At 32.0% G+C, this 22,462-nt stretch overlaps 1 protein-coding gene and 1 long non-coding RNA gene across 2 annotated transcripts; one reads left to right on the forward strand and one right to left on the reverse strand.

The window, feature by feature from the left end:
- Nucleotides 1–929: 929 nt before the first annotated feature.
- Nucleotides 930–3,646, reverse strand: LOC126884261 (uncharacterized). The gene is made up of 2 exons (XR_007697911.1): nt 3,199–3,646; nt 930–3,140 (listed from the first exon to the last, which is right to left on the reverse strand). It is a non-coding gene; the product is annotated as an uncharacterized LOC126884261 (long non-coding RNA).
- A 3,117-nt stretch (nt 3,647–6,763) lies between these two features.
- On the forward strand, nt 6,764–22,131 carry LOC114333877 (protein transport protein Sec61 subunit gamma). Its single transcript, XM_028283870.2, has 3 exons — nt 6,764–6,925; nt 6,997–7,094; nt 21,876–22,131. The coding sequence occupies exons 2-3, from the start codon at nt 7,001–7,003 to the stop codon at nt 21,986–21,988; spliced, it is 207 nt and encodes a 68-aa protein (XP_028139671.1). The 5' UTR covers nt 6,764–6,925; nt 6,997–7,000; the 3' UTR covers nt 21,989–22,131.
- Nucleotides 22,132–22,462: the final 331 nt, after the last annotated feature.

Genomic DNA, 22,462 nt, shown 5'->3' on the forward strand with positions numbered 1-22,462 from the left:
GTATTTGAAACAATGTGTTCAATCTTCCTGATTACAAATCGCAAGTGGAGTGCGGCGGTAATAACACCAAAATATTCCATATAGGTCCATAGAAGGTACACAGACATTGAAAAATTCCTGGAATATCCCCGAAAACATGTTCCCTGAACATCCCAGGAAAATCCTGTGTCAGCATTTTAAACATTACCTGAATGTCTTATTGGAACATTCCATGAATGTCCACAAATGTTCTCTGGACATTCAAAATATATTTTGTAGACATTCCCTGGATATACCAGAAATACAGTGATGAGCGCTCTAATAACCGGCAAAATAGCACAAAAGATGTATTAAGTAGTGAGATAAAAAGACATGAAACTAGTCGAGCTGGGAAATTTAGCGATATTAACTTATACATTTAGATTGTATTGATTGTGTACCACCTTCAGACGTATCAGACGAGTTTGGAAACTACCACTGTCACAGTGACAGTTTTAGTTGACATACTCCTCCGATATGTGTAAAGGTGGGATCAATATAACGTAAATTTAAAGGTTAATTTCGCTAAATTTCCCAGCTCGACTAGTTTCATTTCTTTTTATCTCACAACTAAATATGTTGCCCATATTTTGCCGGTTATTAGGGCACTCATCACTGTACATCCTTGCTGATGTGACAATACCTCCTATCTGTTTTTTCATGAGTTTTATATGAGAGATGGAAAAACATGTTTTAAGGTCACCTCCTGTGTTCATATGTAAGTTTTGACTTGTTTTGTAGTTCATACATAGTTTAATTTACTACAAAACAAGTCAAAAAATATCATATGAAAACAGGAGGTGACCCTAAGACAAGTTTTTAGTCTCTCTTACAAAACTCATGAAAAAACAGATAGGATGTATTATTACATCACTGACGATATGTGGCCATACCAAATAATACATCCTTGATAAATATAAACATTTTTATTGAACAAAATCTTTTCATACATTTTTTCAATGCAATTTACTGATATTCCTAAATATTTCAAAAAGATGTGTCACATTTGCTTTGTAAACCTTTCTTTTGCCTTTCGTAGCCACATATTCCGTTTCCTTCCTGGTTTTTTGTAGACCACTTCTCTCAGCTGATTCTAAAAAAAATAAAATAAATGGTAATTTTTCTATCCTTTACAATTAACAATCAGAAGAAATATTATTTACAGATAATGATATGCATAATAATAATAGGTTTGTTCTAGCATCAGTTTGAAACCATCAGCGAATAGTGGACCAGCGCGAGTAGAGGGGATCGCACTGGTGACTGTATTATGTTCTTTTACTGACCAACTGTTTGCTGATAGTTTTTGACTAGTTTGACTGTTTGCTAGAACAAACCTAATAATAATGAATATTTTGTATTTTGACAATGACATCTGATGTGGAAGTCAAAACATTAATAAAATTATTTTTTTCATTTTAATTGTGGCTTATTTCCCATATAAATAATTAATTATTTTTTCAAGTTAACTTTCACATGCGCGTCTTAAAATTGTACTTTTAATACTTATATCATAAATAACTATTAAAACTATCTTAAGAGGAAACAGTATCGATCAACAGGTAGCGAAAATGTGTTCCAAGATTGCGGCTGTAATTTTGAATATTTTTTCAAGATATTTGGCACACATATTCGTAATATAATAAAGAATGGCAGTACAGAGCCCAATTTGAAAAATATATTAATATGTGGAAATTACTCTGTAATTAAATACAATATAAAAAAACGAGCTTGTACCGCCATTAAGAAGAACAAAAAAATACACTTTTTTCAAATACAACTTTTTTATCCGATTTTGTGTTATTTTGGAACTACTAAAATTTTTTATTTCATTAGTAGTTCCAAAATTACACAAAATCTAGGCATTGGATAAAAAAGTTTATTTGAAGAAAGTGTATTTTTTTGTTCTTCTTAATGGCGGTACAGGCTCGTTTTTTAAATATTGTATAATTACAGAGTAATTTCCACATATTAATATATTTTTCAAATTGGGCTCTGTACCGCCATTCTTTATTATTTTACGAATACGTGTGCCAAATCCCCCAAAAAAATATTCAAAATTACAGTGACAATCTTGGAACACGTTTTGGCTACCTGTTTATCGCTACTGTATTACCTTAAAACATAGTAATTTGCTAAACCAGTATATTTTACTCTACTACTACTCTACTAGCTACCTCATTTTCCACTGTTTCTAAAGACTTGTTTACATGGGTAGAGTTTTGAGGAGAGTAGAGTAGTGGTAGTACTCTACCAAAAATGGCTTGATACCATTCACATGAGGAGAGTACAAGTATAGTACTGATGCTAGTATAGTGAAACCGATTTTTGTATTTTTAAACACTCTTGATTATAAGTGCACCTTAAATTCTTAATTTTTTGCTGAAGCTCGTTTACTCCAAAGCCCCCTTTGCCATTCTTTCGACGATTTCATCCTCCGCAGCTTGCTGCAAACTTTTATTTCTGTAGCATACACTACCTAAATTCCATAAACACTGGTATTTGCTGTATTATAGCTCTACAAGTTTTAAAGTTTCATCTTCGGTGAACTTCATTTTCACTATTTACACAAAACACAATTCCAGCCAGAATGACAGCACCCCCATGTACTCTCCTACCTACTCTATTCTGCCATAATTGAGCGTGTTCCATGGGTAGAGTGTGCAGCCGAGTAGACATTTTGGCAGTAGTGGTGGTCATAGAGTAGTTACTTTGCCATAGGTTGCTAGTCACTCTACTTTAACTCCAACTATACACTCTACCAGCTATTCTACTGTGCTTATAATTTTTACAGGTAGAGTTACTCTACTCTATCAAGTACTTGCATCATTACTCTACCCGTGTAAACAAGTCTTAAATCTACTGAATGAAAATCTACTTAATCTTAATCTACTCTTAATGAAAAATGTCTAAAATCATTTACCCACCTAGTATTATTGTAGAATTTAAGACAGTCCAGTGCCTTATAAATAATTTCAATATGAATATTTTTCCCTTTAATTCTCCTTTGATACCACTCCATTTTAGATTTTGGGGAACTTATTTCATTGTGTTTATAGACCATATTTATTGAAGGAACCCAATCTGGAGATTGCTATTATCGATTAAGTCGGCTGGTTTTCCTATAAGATTAAAATGTTAACATCTTCAAAAATCGTTACTGTTGTAATTGTAACTTACCAGATATAAAATGATTACAGCAGACAGGACAGGGAAATTTTCATTTCGCTAGTAAAACCCGTACATTGTATTGCATTTAACCATTGTTGTCTCTCAGATACCTTATTTAGTTCAGTTTAAAAGTGAACTTTATCTTGACTTTATCACATTTCACACTTCAAAACACAACACCAATGAAGCATATTATCTTTCTAAATTAATACTTCCAGAGAAAATGTTAAATTAATCTTTGTACAACACAAAATTACAAAGAAATACAACTAAAATTATCTAAAACTCATTAAGAACAGATAGAATAAGATTTATCTTTTACACCCAGTAGCCATATTGATTTAATTTTGAAACCACATAACTTCGCACCTTCGCACGACCACGCAACTCGAAACACAAGTACGCAAACACGGTTGCGTGAAGCGTGGCTCGCAATCGTGAAATTTACGAGACTTGCTCGACCTGTAGATTCTTGTGTTTCCACCACCTTGTCTGTCTCTCTCTAGGACCTCTCTCTTGTATCGTGGCTGCATAGGGCTTTTCATTCACAGTCATTTGTTTCGAGCTTCTGTCATGTGTCACATAATATTAATATATCTACGACATACTTTATTGGTATCTACAATAATACAAACCGAAGACGTATGACGTAGATATATTAATATTATGTGACGCATGACAGAAGCTCGAAACAAATGACAATCGATGAAAAGCCCTATTAGTTGTCTTTGTGCACGGTTCTTAGACATTACTACGGTTGCCTAAATCGACTAACCAATGAACATTAAGGGTGAGATTACGTCACGAGAGTTTACTGTCATTTGAATCGTAATATGATTTTTTTCGAATCCTGAGAAAACCAAGTATTTTAGAAAAATTTAAACGCAGGATGCAAGATTACATTATTACCGAGGGCGGAAAGCCCCTTAGAATAAACAAGCAGATTCTATTGAATGAAATATTTGAAATTAAATATCACACTTCTCTTTTATTTTCAGCCCTGTAACTTATTAAAATAAACATTATAGAAGTTTTCAGGGACTTTCAGACCTCTTTAATAATGTAGTCTTTCATTCTGAGTTTAAATTTTTCAAAAATATTTATTAGTTTTCTCAGGATTCTAAAAAAATGAATACAATTAAAACACATTGAGAATTTTGACATGCGTCAAAGTTTTGCATTAACTCAATGTAAAATTCTGAACTGTTGAATTCCAGCTTCCCTAATAATTATTTTGCATCAAAAGACATTAGAAACTATTTGAAGAGGATTGAAATATGTATTGGAAATAACTGTTAAAATTGGTCTACGTAATTAGACTCGTTTGCCATTATACTAATTTCAGTACTGATTTCAGTACTAAAAATATTGGTTAGTTGCGCGAGTCGATTTAGTATGAAAAATGTCAGTTTGTGCCAAGTTTGTGTTTGCAACTATCCGAATTGTAATCAGCATATAGGCATGCGCTCTACTAAATTTACATGAGCTTTACTCAAGGTTCATAGATAGGAGCTTTACTAATTGATATTGCAAGTTGCAAGCCATTAACTTATTAACAATAAAAGATGGGAAGAAGTATTTTTGCAAAACTGGCAAACTTGGCTTTTATTTCTGCTACAGATATATCCACACCTAGTTTGGCTAATTCAGCCTTTATTTCTTCCAAAACTTTAATTCGTGCATTCCTATTCTTATAGAGAGGGTGCTTTGGCACATACAAACATTGATCAGTGATTCGATTTGTAAAACTCTATTAATGTTTCAATCTGCCTTTGGCTCCACATGTTGAAAGTTGAAATCACTATTATTATTATGTACCTATAAACAAAACAAAAGTACCTAATATACAATACAACCTCACTTTTTAATATTGTGTCAATTTCAGTACAAGAAATTAGAACATGTTTTAATTTTTAGTACTAAATCGGCGCGCGCATCTAATTTGTAGATACAATATTTTTAGTACTAATTTCAGTACTAAATTTAGCATAGTGGCAAGCGGACCTTAAACATATTCCAAAATTTTGTAAAAATGTAATACATTTTAGTTTTCAGCCCAAACTTAGGCCACACACAATGCAATAATGTTCACATTTTTGAACTGTCAATATTTTTATTTTATCATCTATTGTTTAAAAACAATATTGTACAGTTGATAAGATACCCTCAGTTGCGGAGAAAGGATTAATAATAAAGATTTTTTTATTCAGTCAATGGTGTGAGCACTGTCAGTTAAATAGTAACGTGTGGCCTTACTTTTACACGCATACCTATTGTGGCAAATGTATCATATTTTTCAAAATTTTGGAATGCATTTAAATCGTAGAACAATTTTAACTTTTGATTTTAATACAGATTTTAATTCTCTACAAGTATTCTCTCATGACTTTTGATGTAGAATAATTAGGGAAGCAGGAATTCAACAATTCAGAATTTTACATTGAGTTTCCTATGGCCCTTTTTACGATTCACCACCCGGTATAAGATAAAATGTGTACTATTTGTCTTATTATTTCATAATAACACAAATAATACACATATATACACAATAACACACATTCAATGATCGAAAATAATTTAAAAATATGGGAATGTAAACTCTTGTGACGTAAAGTCAAAAATATAAGTCTCCCCACCACCGTCGGACAAGACAACCGTAATAAAGTCTAATAACCGTGGTCTTTGTGCCTATAGGGCTTTTCATTCACAGTCATTTGTTTCGAGCTTCTGTCATGTGTCACATAATATTAATATATCTATGTCATACGTTGTTGATATATACAATGATACAAACCAAAGACGTATGACGTAGATATATTAATATTATGTGACACATGACAGAAGCTCGAAACAAATGACAATCGATGAAAAGCCCTATTCCATCCGTATTGACAGTTCATTGGGTGGATTTGACAAATATTCAAAATATCTGGATAAAAACTGGCTTTTCAAAAAAGCACTAAGAGACAAAATAGTTTTAAAAATATGTATTGTTTTTAACTAATGGCATCACAATAATAATTTAATTGGAACGTACACAAAAGTTTGGGAGGGGGGGGAACAAAACCCCCATAAACTTTTTATGGGATGCACAAATGTCACTATAAATTTTTTTTTAAATTGTTCTTGCATTCTTGCCATAAGGATGGCACATGTCCATTTTCGATAAAAAATCTCTAACAGTTTTCGATATATTATTATTAAAAAGAATCAATTTTCATTTTGTAACTTCAAAGGGCTGTAACTTTTTTATGTACATATTTGTACTAAGATAAGTTAGGTTCAGTCGAACTTTTTTTGGCCCCAGAATAATTTATAACCTGTATTTTTGTTACAGTCTGTACATAAAAGGTCGTAAAAATCTTGCTGGATATGCAACTAACATTACGTGTTCGTAATTTGTAAATCTTAAAAGCTTTTTTAATTGAAAAAATAATGTTATAACTACAGTAGTTTATTCAATACAAAGCAATTGTGTTATTTATTTTATTACTATTTTTTGGTAATTATGGTTTAAATTTCATATTCAAGTCACAGAAGTTTCCTATTCTGTGTTCAAGTCATGTCATACCTGTCATACACGTCAATTGACGTTTATTACTATTTTCTGCCATCGTGGCCGGAGCTGTCACTGACGAGATCCGAGTGCGTGATTTGGGGAGAACTTGGAATTCTTTTACTGTCGACGTAGCTTTGAAGCACAGTTATAGTACTGTATTCTAACATAAATCAAAACGTAAGTACTCAAAATAATTAAACAAGTTGCTGAATTAAAGAGTTTACTTTATATTTGTTCCTCACTTTTAGAACTATGGACCAAATTGCAAAATTCGTTGAGCCTGGAAAACAGTTTGCCAAAGACTCAATTAGATTAGTTAAAAGGTGTACAAAACCAGACAGACGAGGTAAGACATTTGGTTATATTCTTTAACACAATTTGCTTTTGAAAATAACTCAAGGGGAAAATTTGATCAATCTTCTTGGTTTATGTAAATACTACTTGAGCATTTTTGTCATTTATGTATACAATATGGGGAGAATTTGTGGCTTAAGATGATTTTGGTGTTGCTAATGTATTTTGTAGCTATTATAAGACTTTGCGAAACCTTAAAGGGCAAGAATCCATTAAGGAGCTAAACATTAATTTCCATAAAATGTGTTTCAAGCCTACTGTTTCATATAATTTTACCCTTAAGTCTATATTAGTACCCTTATTAGTTTTGTTACTGTTTTTGCCTAGTTGTATTTTTGTTACTGTTTATTTGGCATTGCCATATGGATAGCTGCCAATATGTAAATAGGTTATTGTGTCTTGCTGTTTATTTTGGTAATAAACTGACACTACTTGTGTATCTTCATATTATACTCTTTTCTATGGTGTTTCAGCTAGTAGATTCAACAACCTATCATGCTTAAGATACAAATTATAGATCTGGTATCAATGTATAATGTAGGTATTCAGTGCATACTTTCTGTAGTGTGATATGGTTCACCCTTTGAATGCTGATGAGGACTAAAAATACTACCATTACTATTGTTTAGTGCACATAACGGCTTAAAGTGTCATATGCACAACATTTGTTTAGATGTTGTTATAAGTTTTGACTTTGACTGAAACAAGTTGTCTTTCTATTGAGTAAGTAGTTATAATATTAAGCGATTTTATAACGTCAGTTTAGATTCATCTTATTTATAATTCCAGGGCCATCTCTACCAAAAGACTACAATGTAGATTGTAGATGTAAAAAAAAATCGTGTTAGCACCCAGGTAGCGTTAGGCATTCGATGGGTTTTTGGCAAAACATTGTTCGCTACATAACTGTGTGTTTTTCAGGAGACAACTTTTTCTTCTAACATTTTTTTGCTAATATAATTAAAAATTTTAAACTATGATAAATTGGTAAATAATCTACTAATCTACTGCTTAAATTAAATTTTAATTATATTAGCTAAAAAGTTGTTAGAAGAAAAAGTCATCTCCTAAGCTTTGTCGCTTAAGATGTTTTGTCAAAAACACATCGATATTTCGTCAGCAATGAAAGGAGTTAGGGGCCGTTCAAGTATTACGTAACACTGGTTGGGGGAGGGGGTCAAAAATCTTCAAAAATCGTGTTACGTAATACTTGAACGCTCCCTTAAGTGAATTGGATTGTTGAATATGTTATCTGAATATGTAAGCATACGTTACATGTAATGGTAGTGATGATATTTCAATGCAGTTTATTACGCTTTTAGTTTCATAGCTTTATCAATTTATGGATCAATTTTTTCACCCCTTAGCCTATTATTTGAGCCACAATAGACCTCTTGGGTATAATGGAAGGGTGGTTAAGTGCCCACTCATATTGAACCTAACCATTGTCCACATCCATTGTATCAATGCTTTAAAAATAGTAAGAATGTTTGTTTATTTAGAATGCCTGTAAATTTAGATAATAAGTAGGCTTAGATATTAACTTAAAATTGTTATTGTAATTCCATACAAAAAAAAACAAATAGTCTGGCTTATTGGCTATGTCAAAGCCATTAATAAAAAAAATGTTTGTTTATTATTTATTTTCATAATTCTGTTTTAATATAAATAGCTGGCTTGTCATTTTTTGGAAAAAGTTGCATGTTGCATTTTTATTTCAAAGAAGTTATGTTACTTCATTTTATTAAATTGAATAGGCTAGATTTTATCCTCTCATTTAACATATAGTATCCCAATCCTCGGTTCTCTTGGATATTTATTAGAGTCGTCTTTATTTTCTATCTAAACAAAATCTAAACCATTTGATAGGTAGGAATTACCAGGAATGGCTTTTCATTGGAGATACTGATTCAACGGTTTTTAGAATATTGACCAAGGTGTATAAAAAATGAGACATAGGTCTGTTATATGATTTGGAGTCTTTGTTGGCCTATTTTGATATGTTCTCCATTGGCCATGGGAAAAGCTTCAGTAGTTATCAGAGAATCTTGAATTTGCTTTAAACAAGCATCTGCACTGCCATTTATACCAACCAATTGTTCAATTTTGGTGTTCTTTGGCTCATTGCAGTCTCTTTTTCATCATTGCTGTCAACACAGTCAACTTTGGTTTTTTGGCAGGGCAAAATGATCTGAAACCTTGCTCAGCAAGCCTTTCTGACTGTCATGTCAGAAACTGGCATCCAAGCTTCACTAATAAGTCCTGTGAGGATTTTTCATGATTTCTTTCTATTGTTTACAAAGATATCCCTCTTTTTTCTCTCGTATCTGGGTGTAGCAACACGCTTTTTGAAAAATGTCTTTAAAATTATTAAAACTGATAGTTTTTTTCACTCACATTCACCACTAATACATTATTAAAACATACTACATAGATAAAATGCTAATAATCTTTTAAAAACAAAATAAAAACAGACAAATTCAATTCTAATTTCCTCAAACACAAATTCACCTCAATGTGTATGTTGTGACATAATTTCACACAAATGACAGTTCTAGTGCTGTCAATATCAAAAAAGTAATGTTATTAGTGACAAAACATATTGGCATACCCTAATGCCCTAACTGTATAGCAGCTTATGATTTTACTCTAAAACTTTCGTACAAATGTGAAAAACTTAAAATTGTATGACTGATCATAATGATTTGATGACCTACTGTAGGTAACGGTATACACAAAATATCTGTCACAGTGTCACTTCAAATAGCTTGGTGTGTTTCAGAATGTTTTTTAATGTTGTGTTGTTTTATTTCATTATTTTTTTAATTCCTTATTTATAAGCAACAATGGTTACTTTTTTCATTAAAAAAAGGTATTATCTAAATCAGGGGCTCTCAAACTTTTTGAGTCATGTACCACCTACAGTTCTTTTTATTATTTTTGGTACCACCTATAGTTTTAGATTGTATTATCAAGACTTACTAAGCACTACTATTTTAATTTTTTTTGTGTCTTGTGTACCACCCCAAATAATGAGATGTACCACCAGTGGTACATGTACCACAGATTGAGAACCGCTGATCTAAATTGCAAGTATTTTTGGCTCGACCATATTTTGATTTGATGATTTTCTCTTTAATATTTATGTTGTGATTTGAGTGGTAATTCAAATATTTATTGTGATGTTGATTTTCTATATACTTTGGTTATGTATCCTGTTTCCTTTATTGAGATTAAACATTCAGAAATTATTCTAATCCACAAGACCAAATGTAGAGCACATCTACATACATTCACTCTACAAGTATTGTCTTTAATTTTGTTTTTATTATTTTTAAAGTTTTGTCTAGCTAGAGGCTCATTTTTATATTCTCAAAAAGTGTGATATATTCGCTATAAAACATCCCTCGAGTCAGTTTCAAAAACGGGTCTAGGACGTTTCATCGCCGCCGTTTCGATGCCGCCAGTTCGATGCCGATGCCGGCCGATTCATCGCCAGTCAATTAATCGCTATCTGATATATTTCCGAATTTTCGACAGTTACAATTATTAGTTATTTTTAATACTAATTAGGAATTCTAGGAAATGCGAGATATGACTGCGATTAAATGGACTGGCGATGAACCGGCGGCATCGAAACGGCCGGCGATGAACCGGCGGCATCGAAACGTCCCTTCCGTCAAAAACAAATTTTAATAAACATAAATACTCACAAAATAAATATCAGGCAGGCAAAATGTCGTTAGTTCATTATAGGCGAGCGGCAGCATCCCCTAAAATGACGATATACCGACCACGAAAATCAACTTTCAGGTGAATGACCAATATTGGTCATTCTTTATGTTTTTGAGGCCGCTGAATCCGAATATGAAGTTTATTTTTATCAAAAATTGGTGGAACATGTTCAAAAGTCAAATTTTATGCAAAAAATCAATTTTGATTTTTCAAGTTTAACTCACTCTATCTTTGGTCGCTGTAATTATTTCCTTTTGAAAATTTTACTGAATCATCTTTCAAGTATTTACGCCTGGTTTCATAAGCAGCTTAAAGTGAACATTAACTAAAGGTACCAACTTAAAAATCTAAAGTCCACTTTAACTGATTATGAAACCGAGCATTAGATAACAATGAGATTTGTCCGAAATGTTGAAAAAAAATTAAAAGAGTTGTTAATTTTTAAACATTTTGTAGTCAGATTCCGTGAGTTTCACGGAATTTTTTTTTATTTTTTTTTACTTAAAAAAGTTTAGCGAAAAACTTTTTATTGTAATTTTAAACATAGTATTCAAACATAACTCATGAAGAAGTTTTCTAGAAAATTTCAAGTCAAAAATATGCAATAGATATAGAAAAAAAGTTATGTGACTTGATAGATGAGTGGCACTCCCTCAAAAAACGCTTATTTCTGGAGATACTGACCACGGTGTGGTGAATGGCTAATTTTGGTCATACTTCATGTTTTTAATGGCTCTGAAAACGAAACCCATTTTTTTTTCTATAAAACATTTTGTACATTATAGGTACTCTATATTATAACATAAACTTGATTAAAAAACTAAATCTCAAACTTTTCATTCAAGTTTTGCAATTAAACTTTGCAATTCAGGAATCTGCAACTTTCTGTCCTGATTAAACCCCGGTTGAAGGAATTTTGTCATGTAAAATTCAGCTAACCGGGGATTAATCGGGACAGAAAGTACCGTCCCTAAGAATAACAGATTAAAACAGGTCCCATTGTCTTCAGAAATGTGAGAGATATATACTATAAAAATTTCAGAAAAAAATATTAAAAGGGAACAGAGTTGTAATGAGTTAAAAACAAAAAAATGTGATTTATTTTTTTTTTATTTTTAGGATAAAATTGCGATTTTGACAATGTTTCCCCACATGAAATTTAAAATAAACCACATTTTCGTTTTCAGTACCATCAGAAACATTAAGTATGACCAAAATTAATCATTCACCACACCATGGTCAGAATCTCGAGAAATAAGCGTTTTTTGATGGAGTCCCACTCGTCTATCAAGTCACATAACTTTTTTCCTATTGCATATTTTAAGTTGAAATTTTCCAGAAAACTTTTTTATGTTTTAATGCTGTGTTGGTTAAAATTATAAACTAAAAAGTTTGTCGCTCAACTTTTTTAAGTAAACATGACACTAACGAAATCTCAAGAAAATGTTAAAAAATTAACAACTCATCTTTTAATGTTTTTAAACATTTCAGAAAAATTTCATAGTTATCTAAATATGTACTTCAAAAATGATACAGTATAATTTTCAAAAGGAAATATTTACAGCGACCAAAGATACAGTGAGTCAAAATTGAAAAATCAGCGAAATTGATTTTTCGCATTTTTGCTTAAAATTGGATTTTTGAACATGTTCCACCAATTCTAGATCAAAATTAACTTCATATTCGGATTCAGCGACTTCGAAAACATAAAGAATGATAAATATTTGCCATTCACCTATCATGGTCGCTTTTTCGATTTCTAAGCCTCAAATTAGGGGTGTGTCGCTTGTCTATTAATATTTCTAAAAAGTTGAAATGATCAATTATACATACATACATACATACATAATCGATGATCCTCTTATACCGTAAGGTGTCGAGGTGTCTTCTTTACTCGTTATTCTCTGCGAACTTACGCCACTTTTATCGGTCCCTAGCTAATTCTTTGGCTTCCTGCCACGATTTTCCTCTATTCTGCAATATTTCCATCACACTTGTATTCCACGTTTTCCTTGGTCGGCCTCTCCTGTTTTTCCCTATCGGCCTCGCTTCCCATGTCATTTTAACCTGTCTGCCGTCGTTCATTCTAAATAAGTGCCCAGTCCATTTTAATTTCTTTTCATGGATTTTTTTCCTTTAATGATTTTACTTTTAATTCTCTTCTAATATCTTGCTACGTCTTTTATCGGTTCTCCTAGCTCCCACGACTTTTCTTAAATACCTCATTTCGGCGGCTTGCAATCTCTTTTCTTGTTTGTCGTTCAATACCCAATTATCTGCTCCATATGTAGTGATAGGTACGTAAATTGTTTTAAATATTATCATTTTGCTTTTCCTAGTTATTTCTTTTTTATTTAAGAAGTTTTTATACAGCGAATGATGTTCTTGTGGCTGCTTTTATCCTATTTCCAATTTCGTCTTCTTGTGTCTCCTTCTTATTTAAAATTATTCCAAGGTGATCAATTATATGGATATTTAAAAGTTGTTGAGACAATCGACAGAAAAGTATTGTGAAATTAGAGCAAAAATTTTTTTTTTCATTCAACCTTTTTCAATCTTTATAATTCAATATTTTCTAATAAGAGTAGTCTAAGGGTTTGTTCACTACGAGGCGCCAAGCCTTACACCAATCAATGTATCGTACCCATGTATCCAATACCAGGTATACTGTCGGCAAACGTACAACAAACACTGAGTAAATACGAATGAGGACGACAACAATAGATACAAGGCAAGGATACAATCCATTGCTCTCCGTAGTGAAATGACCCTAAGGGTTTGCTCACCACGGAGAGCAAAGGATGGTATCGCTTAGTATCCTACTCTTAATTTTGGTGAACCCGCACATTTAAAATAATGCATCTGGCGATCGATAATATGGTACGAGCAGTACGAGGGATACCAGGGAGCGAGGGTCGGCACCTCGTCATGAGCACAACTTAAGGGTTTGCTCACTCACTACGGAGAGCAATGGATTGTATCGTCGCTCCGACCCTTGCTCGCTGGTATTTATATTCGTGAATTCTCGCATTTAAAATAATGTATTTATTTTACATAGCGATCGAAACTAAATTATCGATCGCTATGTAAAATAAATACATTATTTTAAATGCGAGAATTCACGAATATGAATACCAGGGAGCAAGGGTCGGAGAGAGGATACAATCCATTGCTCTCCGTAGTGAGCACAACTTAAGTCTAAATACTGTTTCTATGAAACTTATTCAAAAGGCACATGAGAAGTGGCACTAAGTGTTGCTACGAAGGCTTCTACTTGCTGACTCAAGGAAGTTTTATAAGTAGCACACTATTTGCTTCAAATCTATATCTGGTGAATTAGCTGCTGTCGATTTATCAGTAATTGCTGATTGGAAGAAAAACTGCTTACTATAATAAAGGGCTAGATATTTATAAATGACAACAAGACTGGACTATTTGGTCAACCTTATCCAATAACAATTATTATGCTCTATTTTGCACCAATATTATTGAAGAAAAAGAACAGCCACTGGTAATCGGATAAAGTAAAAAACCCTTCTTTCAATGACTCCCATATAGAAAATTTACCGATTGAATGGTAGCTCAATAAGAAGTCATGGATTTTATTACAGTACAGCAAATCTCTCAACCTTTAAATTCGGTAGAATATCAAATTATAAAAATAAGATACCTTAGCCTTAGGTTTAAATTTAAGTGTTTTAAGTTTCCCTAAGTGTTTCATTTAAAAAAGTGGAAGAAAAAGCACAAAAACAAGTGAACATGGCGAACAAAGCACCAAGATGTCTCAACAACACAATCTGGAGAAACAAATACCTCACAGCGGAAACGAAAACCAGAAATTACACTGCGTATCGGAGAAAACGGGCACCCTAAAAAATGGGTCATTTTTGATATCTCGTATCTCCTAAACCTGTTGTCTGATTTAAGTAATTTTTTTAATGTGTTATAGCCTTATTCTTTAAAAATATCGCTATAATAATATTGTTGCTAAACAGGTAAATTTTCATTGTATACCGGGTGTACGAATCAAACTGTGTTTTTTCTCAATGTTCGCCCCCCCCCCCCCTTGGAATATTCTAGCATTTATAAAATACTGAAATTAAAACTCAATATAGCCACCGGTTTTCTTAACATTCTCTTTTTCGATTTATTAGCTTATGTTGGATAATACAAAAGTTAGGTACTTTAACAACTAGCCATGTTCTTCATCAGTACAGGGTGTTTCTAAATAAGTGCGACAAATTTTAAGGGGAAATTCTGCATTAAAAAATAATGACAGTTTGCTTTATAATCGTGTGGCCGCAAATGCTTTGTTTCCGAGATACGGGATGTTAAATCTTTTCTTACAAACTGACGATTTATTTATTGCTTCAAAACCAGTTGGGATATGCAAATGAAATTTAGAGGGTTTTAAGACGTAGTTATTGAACATTTTTTGACATACCATTAAGAATTTTATATTGGTATATTTTTTATACCATTAAGAAATTTTATATTCACCATTGGCGCGCCAATGGTGAATATAAAATGTTTAATTGCATGTCAAACAATGCGTAATACCTATCTCTTAAACCGCACCAAATTTCATTTGCATATCTCAACTGGTTTTAGGGCAATAAATAAATCGTCAGTTTGTAAGAAAAAATTCAACATCCCGTATCTCGGAAACGAAGCATTTGCGGACATAATATGTTTATAGAGCAAAAGGTGATTATTTTTTCATGCAGAATTATCCCTTAAAGTTTGTCGCACTTGTTTAGAAACACCCTGTACTGATGAATAACATGGCTAGTTGTTAAAGTACCTAACTTTTGTATTATCCAACCTAAGCGAATGAATCAAAAACGAGAATGTTAAGAAAACCTGAGGCTATAGTTGAGTTTTAATTTCAATATTTTATAAATGCTAAAAATATTCCACAGGATGTTGCGAACTTTGAGCAAAAAACACAACTTGATTCGTACACCCGGTATAAAATGAAAATTTACCTGTTTAGAAACAATATTATTACAGCGATATTGCTAAAGAATACGGCTATAACAAAAAAATTTGTAAATCGGACAACAGGTTTAGGAAGTTGGAGACATCAAAAATGACCCATTTTTTGGGGTGCCCGTTTTCTCTGACGCACAGTGTATAAATCAACAATAAGACCGATAATGACGTACACAGCGGAAACAAGAGCAGATACGCCGAAAGCACAAAGACTGCTGGAAACAGCAAAAATGAGTCTTACGAAAAATAACAAACAATACTCTAAAAGACAGAGTAAGAAGTGAGGAAATACAAGCGTGATGTGGTATAGAAGAAATAAACATGTGGACCAAAAGAAGAAAAATGGAATGGAATCAACACATTGAAAGAATGCTAGAAAATAGAATAATACGAATGAGACAAATGGAAGAAGATCATTGTGATGACTGAGGAAAAGATGGTCAGACAACGTCAATTGAGGCTAAAAACCGAAGTAAAACAGATATGAGCCTCAGACCCGGCCCGAGGGCCGTGCGAGCCGTGCGCCCGCACAGGGCGCCAAGGGTGTGGGGCGAATTTCCCCTCCCAAAAAAATTAAAAAGCGATAAATTATTTAAATTATGTCAATTTTTTAAGTCAATTATTCACTCATTGATGATGAATTAGTAATATTTCAGAAAGCCTTAGTAAGTTTTAATTTTATTATAGACAAAAAGACATAATTGTATGTGTGGTGGAATACTGCTAGTATTATTTATATGCCCATTTTGCCGATTCAAGTTCATATAGGCAACCGAAATTACACGGCACAACGGAAAAAGTAGTGGGTCAGCCGCTAGACAGAACTGCCGCCAAGTACGTGAGTTTTCATTTTAGCCTTGCCTTGTGCCTTGTTTGGATTGGAGTGACTGTAAACAATGGCCAACAAGAAAAAGCCTTCGGGGTGCCTTTTATAGGAAAAAAAAATAGCAAGTTATAGAAAATAAGAAGCGGACTGTTTTGTTGAAAAAAAAATTTTTTGTTAATAAACCAAGTTCCAGTTTTACGAGTACAACAAATGTCATTGATTGTGCTAGTGCAAGTACATCGTCAGTTGTTGTTGACAATTCAGACAAGAAACTTTAAGAGGTTGACATGAACATAGCAAACTCTCTTGCTTTGATTTCTTCAACGAAGCAATTTTTTCAAGAAACAAGGAGTGATGCAGGATTCAACAGAATATTAGTCGATTGCAGGGAAGTGGCCGAAATGATTGAAGTTGACCCAGAATTCCCTAAAGAAAGTGAACTGCGGCCGAGAAAGAAGAAGAAAGTGTTTTCTTATGAATCAAGTGATGAAACAGTTCTTGATCCTGAAATCGTGTTCAAAACTAAATTCTTCTACGCGGTCTTGGATCAGTGTATCTCTTCTCTAGGCGACAGTTTTGAGCAGCTTCAAAACTACCACCAACTGTTTGGGTTTCTACATTCAAACACCACAAGTGATGACAAAACCTTATTAAAATGCTGCAAGGACCTACACACTGCTCTCACTGATGGCCAGCACAGTGACATTGATGGTCTTAACTATATTCTGAATTGAAACTTGTCAACAGCATGATTCAGAATGTCGAAAAAGAAGACAAAGACAAAATCAAAGGCCCAGTTGACATGTTGAGCTACTTAGCAGACAACGAATTTGTGGAGAACTTTCCTAATCTGTGTGTAGCACTGCGAATCCTTCTTACTCTTCCAGTGTCTGTCGCGAGTGGAGAAAGAAGTTTCTCCAAGTTGAAAATAATAAAAAATTATCTGAGGTCTTCAATGTCGCAAGACAGATTGGTGGGACTAGCTTTGATGTCAATTGAGTTTGCAGTGCTCGAAAATTGATGTTAATGCAATTGTTAATGAGTTTGCCCAGAGCAAATCTCGGAAAGTTAACTTTGTTCAACTTAGCCTATAGCATAAAAACACAATATGTATCATGGCTCATTGCCATACTTTTGTAACTTTTGGATGACTTTTTTAAATAAAATCTAATTGTATAACTTGTTAACTTACGTTTAAATAAAACATGTTGTATACTACTTTCCTTTTACTATAAATGACTTTTACTACTTATTTTCCTATAAAGTTGTACTTTTCAAAACCAGTTGCCCCACACCGGGGTGGGGGGGCGCCACAATAGTAATTCGCGCAGGTGAAATATTACCCACGGGCCGGCTCTGTTGAGCCTATTTATAAACTAGGAAGAAGAAGAAAAAGTTTCCTTGTCCATTTTCTCCCTTTGATTAATGCTTTATGGGGCACAACTGATGTTCGTTTAAGAGAAAGTTTATTATGTTGTGCAGTATTTTCAGTTTAATGTCTCTTAATTTTACCACTTCTTTAAATATCAGCCTTATATTAATAGCATGTGTACTTATTTATTTTGTGTTGAGAAAAACATATAATATTTTATAAATCTCTTATTTTGAAGTTATTATTGTATAAATGAATACAGTAAAACCTCCGTTAACCGAAATAATTGGAGGGAGGCCGTTTCGGATAACAAGAATTTTGGTTAAAAATAAAATTGTTTTTTGTATTCTCCTTGTATCAAATTACATACAGGTAATTTCTCGGAAACCGCTAAAACGATTTTTATAGATTTTGGTGGGTAAGGGTTTTCTAATACGACCGATAGTATAGTGGTAATTATATTGTTGTCAAATCTTCCGTTTTTCTGGAAATCTAATGAACTTTCTTATTTCAAATAGAATACCCTGATACTGATTATAATTTTTCATGTTATATTCCCTATACCTAAATGCCATAATTTCAGAGTTATTGCTACATTTATTTAAAAAAAAATTGTTTAAACAAATTATAAAAATCAAATTTTTCGGCCCGGATAGACATTATATTAGGTTCTTTGAAAACATTGATCATTGGAAACAAAAAAGGGATTTTATAATTTTTGTCTAAGGTTAATCGTTTCCTAGTTATAAACAATTTAAAACTGAAAAAAAAAATCGAAATATGACGATTTTCTAGGCTCAAAAACACAAGTAAAGAATATTATTTTTGAAACAATGAAGGGCCTAAATTCAAGTTCAAACTTTATTTTATCAGCTACCGATAAGTAATTTATGCCCGGTTGCACCAACAGATCTTAAGCTTAAGTCGAGAATATCATAAGAATTAATTTAATATAATTATAATATATTACAATAAGAATACCATAATATAATAATAGGTATAATTAATAATGAGGTAAGAATCTAAAATTATGATGCAACGTAAGTGATACTCAAGGAGGCCCTATATATAAGTAGAGCTTAGCTAAACTGGAGCTTAAGATCTGTTGGTGCAACCAGGCATAAGGCTTATTGCATTCTAAAATAATCTTTTCTAGTTGTTAACGGAGCCCGATCGCCCGTCCTCTCATATGTGCTTCATTAACAATTAAAAAAAAAAAACAATGTTTTAGAATAAAACGTGCCAAAAATTCTTATAGCGAGCTGATAAAAGAAGGTTTGAGCTTAAATTTAGGTACTTCGTAATTTCAAGAAAAAAAATTTACGTGTGTTTTCTAATCTTAAAAATCGTAACTTTTTTATTTTTTTCAGTTTTACATTGTTTATAACTCGGAAACGATTAACTTTAAAGAAAAATTACAAAGGATCTTTTTTGTTCCAAATGATCCAAATAATCTAAAATAATGTCTAGCCGGGCCGAAAAATTAGAATTTTATAATTTGTTTAAAATTTTTTTTATAAGTAGTAATAACTCCGAAATTATGGCATTTAGGTATAGGGAATGTAATACGAAAAATAATCAGTATTTTTTAAGGACGTCAAAACGCAAAATACAGGGTGTTCCATTTGAAATAAGAAAGTTCATTAGATTTCCATAAAAACGGAAGATTTGACAACAATGTAATTACCACTATAATATCGGCCGTATTAGAAAACCCTTACCCACCAAAATCTATAAAAAACGTTTCAGCTGTTTCCGAGAAATTACCGTGTTTCCATACTTTCTCGCTACCCTGTATAGTGCAGTCACTGAAGGTGGATATGAGCTATTACATCCGATTTCGTTGAACCTCTATCGATTTTCATGAAAATTGGTGAGTGGTTAGAGGATACCTCAAAGAACAAAGGTGACATGGTGCTCACTTGCGCTTTTATCCTGGGGGTGGATGCCACACCTTTTCGGGGGTGAAAATTATTTTATTAAAAATAACCCCATAAACCGATCGAGGAACAAATTTTAAGCAAAATCTCTTATATCAAGTTTTTAAAATAAATGAATACTTTTTGAGTTATTAAAGATCAATAATTTTAATTTTTCATGGAAAAAATGCATGTTTTAAAGCGGTTTTTCATAAATAACTGAAACTATGAGTTTTTGCAAAAAAGTTATAATTACCAAAATTGAAGATAATAAAATGCAAAATAAACTTGTCCGAAAAATCTTTTATTATTAACTCAAAGTGAGTTATAGATAATTGAATGTATATTTTTTTCGGATAGTACTCAAATCGTAAGTATTCAAGCTTAAGTAACGGGAAAACGATGCATTTATAACATATACTTACTAAATATTTGTCAAAGCACTCAGAAATATCTATCCAATGAGCTGCCGAAGAAGTTGATACCATTAAAATTTATTCTCCAAAAATGCTTAAAAACTTATGCTCCAAAAATTTTTCAAAAAAAATTATTGTTTTTTTTTCGAATAACTCCGTTAATTTTTATGGTATTAGGTTTGTCTAATTACCATTTGAAAGGTAATTTCAAGCGCTTTAAAATAATATTAATTTTAATCTTTTAAATCCCTTAAGGTTAAAGGGCTCTTATTACATGGCTTTCGCCGTAAAATTAAGGCTTTAAACGTTTCTATCTCCGTTATTTTTTATGTTAAAGAAACAACTAAAATTTGGTTTTATATCATTTTGTACGTATATAGTGTAGAGTATTTTTGGAGTTTTATCAAAAGAAAATGAAAAGTACGAAAATTTGAAATATCCTGATTTTTTTAAATCATACTTTTTTTCAAAAATATACACTCTAAACCAGTCAAATTTTTTGAGATCATTACCAACATTAAAATGTAAAGAAAGTCTTATAGGGATTACTGTAAATTTTAACTTTTGTGGAAATGGCACATGTTTTACTTTTCATTTTTTCCTAAAAAAATCGAAAGGGTTTTCTTATTTTCATCATAACTCGCTAAATTGTAGTGCTATCAACTTTTTCTAAAGCTCATTTGATAGGTATTGCTAAGTACTTTTAGAAGTGTTTGATAATTATATGTTATAAAATTCACCGTTTTCCAGTTATTTAAGCGTGAATACTTAGATATGAGTACTCACCGAAAAAATATACATTTAATTGTCTATAATCCATTTTAATTTAATATTCAATGATTTTTCAAGTAAGAGGTGTAATAAATTTTTTATTATCTTCAATTTTAGTAATTATAACTTTTTTGTAAAAACTTATAGTTTTTGAGTTATTTATGAAAAACCACTTTAAAACATTCATTTTTTTCACGAAAAATTAAAATCTTTGATCCTTAATAACTCAAAAAGTATTGATTTATTTTATTAAATCTATATAAAAAATTTCTTATAATTTGACCCTCTATCGATTTCAGGAGTTATTTTTAACAAAATAATTTTCACCCCCGATAAGAAGTGGTATCCACCCCAGGATAAAAGCGCAAGTTGGCACCATGTCACCTTTGTTCCTTGAGGTCTCTTCTAACTACTCACCAATTTTCATGAAAATCGATGGAGGTTCAACGAAATCGGAGGTGAATACATTCAGTTACTGCACTAATAGTATTGGAAAGATATAGATGCAAAACATCGTTGTCAAAGGAAAACAGAAAAGAAAATAGAATATTTCTTTAAAATAATACTAAACATTTTCATTTTCCTTAATTTTATTCCTTTTTGTAAATTCCCTTTTTATTGAAGAAATTATTGAAATTGTCAACCATGTCGGTTAAAAATGTTTCGGTTAACGGAAGTTTTACTTATACCTATTATATCTACAAGAATGTAAATAATCAGAATGTATTTTTTGTTTCAGAGTTCCAAAAGATTGCAATTGCCACTGCCATCGGTTTTTGTATCATGGGCTTCATAGGATTTTTCGTAAAACTAATCCACATCCCCATCAACAACATTATAGTGGGATCATAAATATATTTTCATATTTATGTCAGTTCATACAATCATCATTTTCCATTTTCTTAGTTAAATAGGAATACCATAAATTATATTTTTACTTTTCATATATTTATCATTCAATGTTTTTTGCATAGAATAAAACGTTGTTTTGTAAATTTTGACCATTTTATTTCTTTTATAATATCATGATTTGGAGTAAAGGGTGAAACATAATCCGTTAATAAAACTACTGAGAACAAAGAACATCGACACACGGGATGTAAGAATAATAAATAATCTGTATTATGAACAAGAAGCGCCATAAGAATAAATAATTTAAAAACTAATAAAATAAAAATTAAAAGAGGTGTTAGACAGGGCTGTGTCTTGTCACCATCACTGTTTAATGTATATTCAGAGGAACTATTTAAAAAAGCATTAGAAGATGAAGTAGCAGGCATAAAAATAAATGGCCTACCCATATGTGAAATTAGATATGCTGATGAT

Source organism: Diabrotica virgifera, chromosome 5, assembly GCF_917563875.1.
Source record: "Diabrotica virgifera virgifera chromosome 5, PGI_DIABVI_V3a".
In the NCBI taxonomy this organism is placed as follows: domain Eukaryota; kingdom Metazoa; phylum Arthropoda; class Insecta; order Coleoptera; family Chrysomelidae; genus Diabrotica; species Diabrotica virgifera.

Excerpts from the sequence above, each read along its gene's own strand:
- LOC114333877 (XM_028283870.2), top strand. The coding sequence starts at position 7,001 with ATGGACCAAATTGCAAAATTCGTTGAGCCTGGAAAACAGTTTGCCAAA. Across the intron at positions 7,095-21,875 it reads TACAAAACCAGACAGACGAG|AGTTCCAAAAGATTGCAATT; the intron begins GTAAGACATTTG and ends TTTTTGTTTCAG.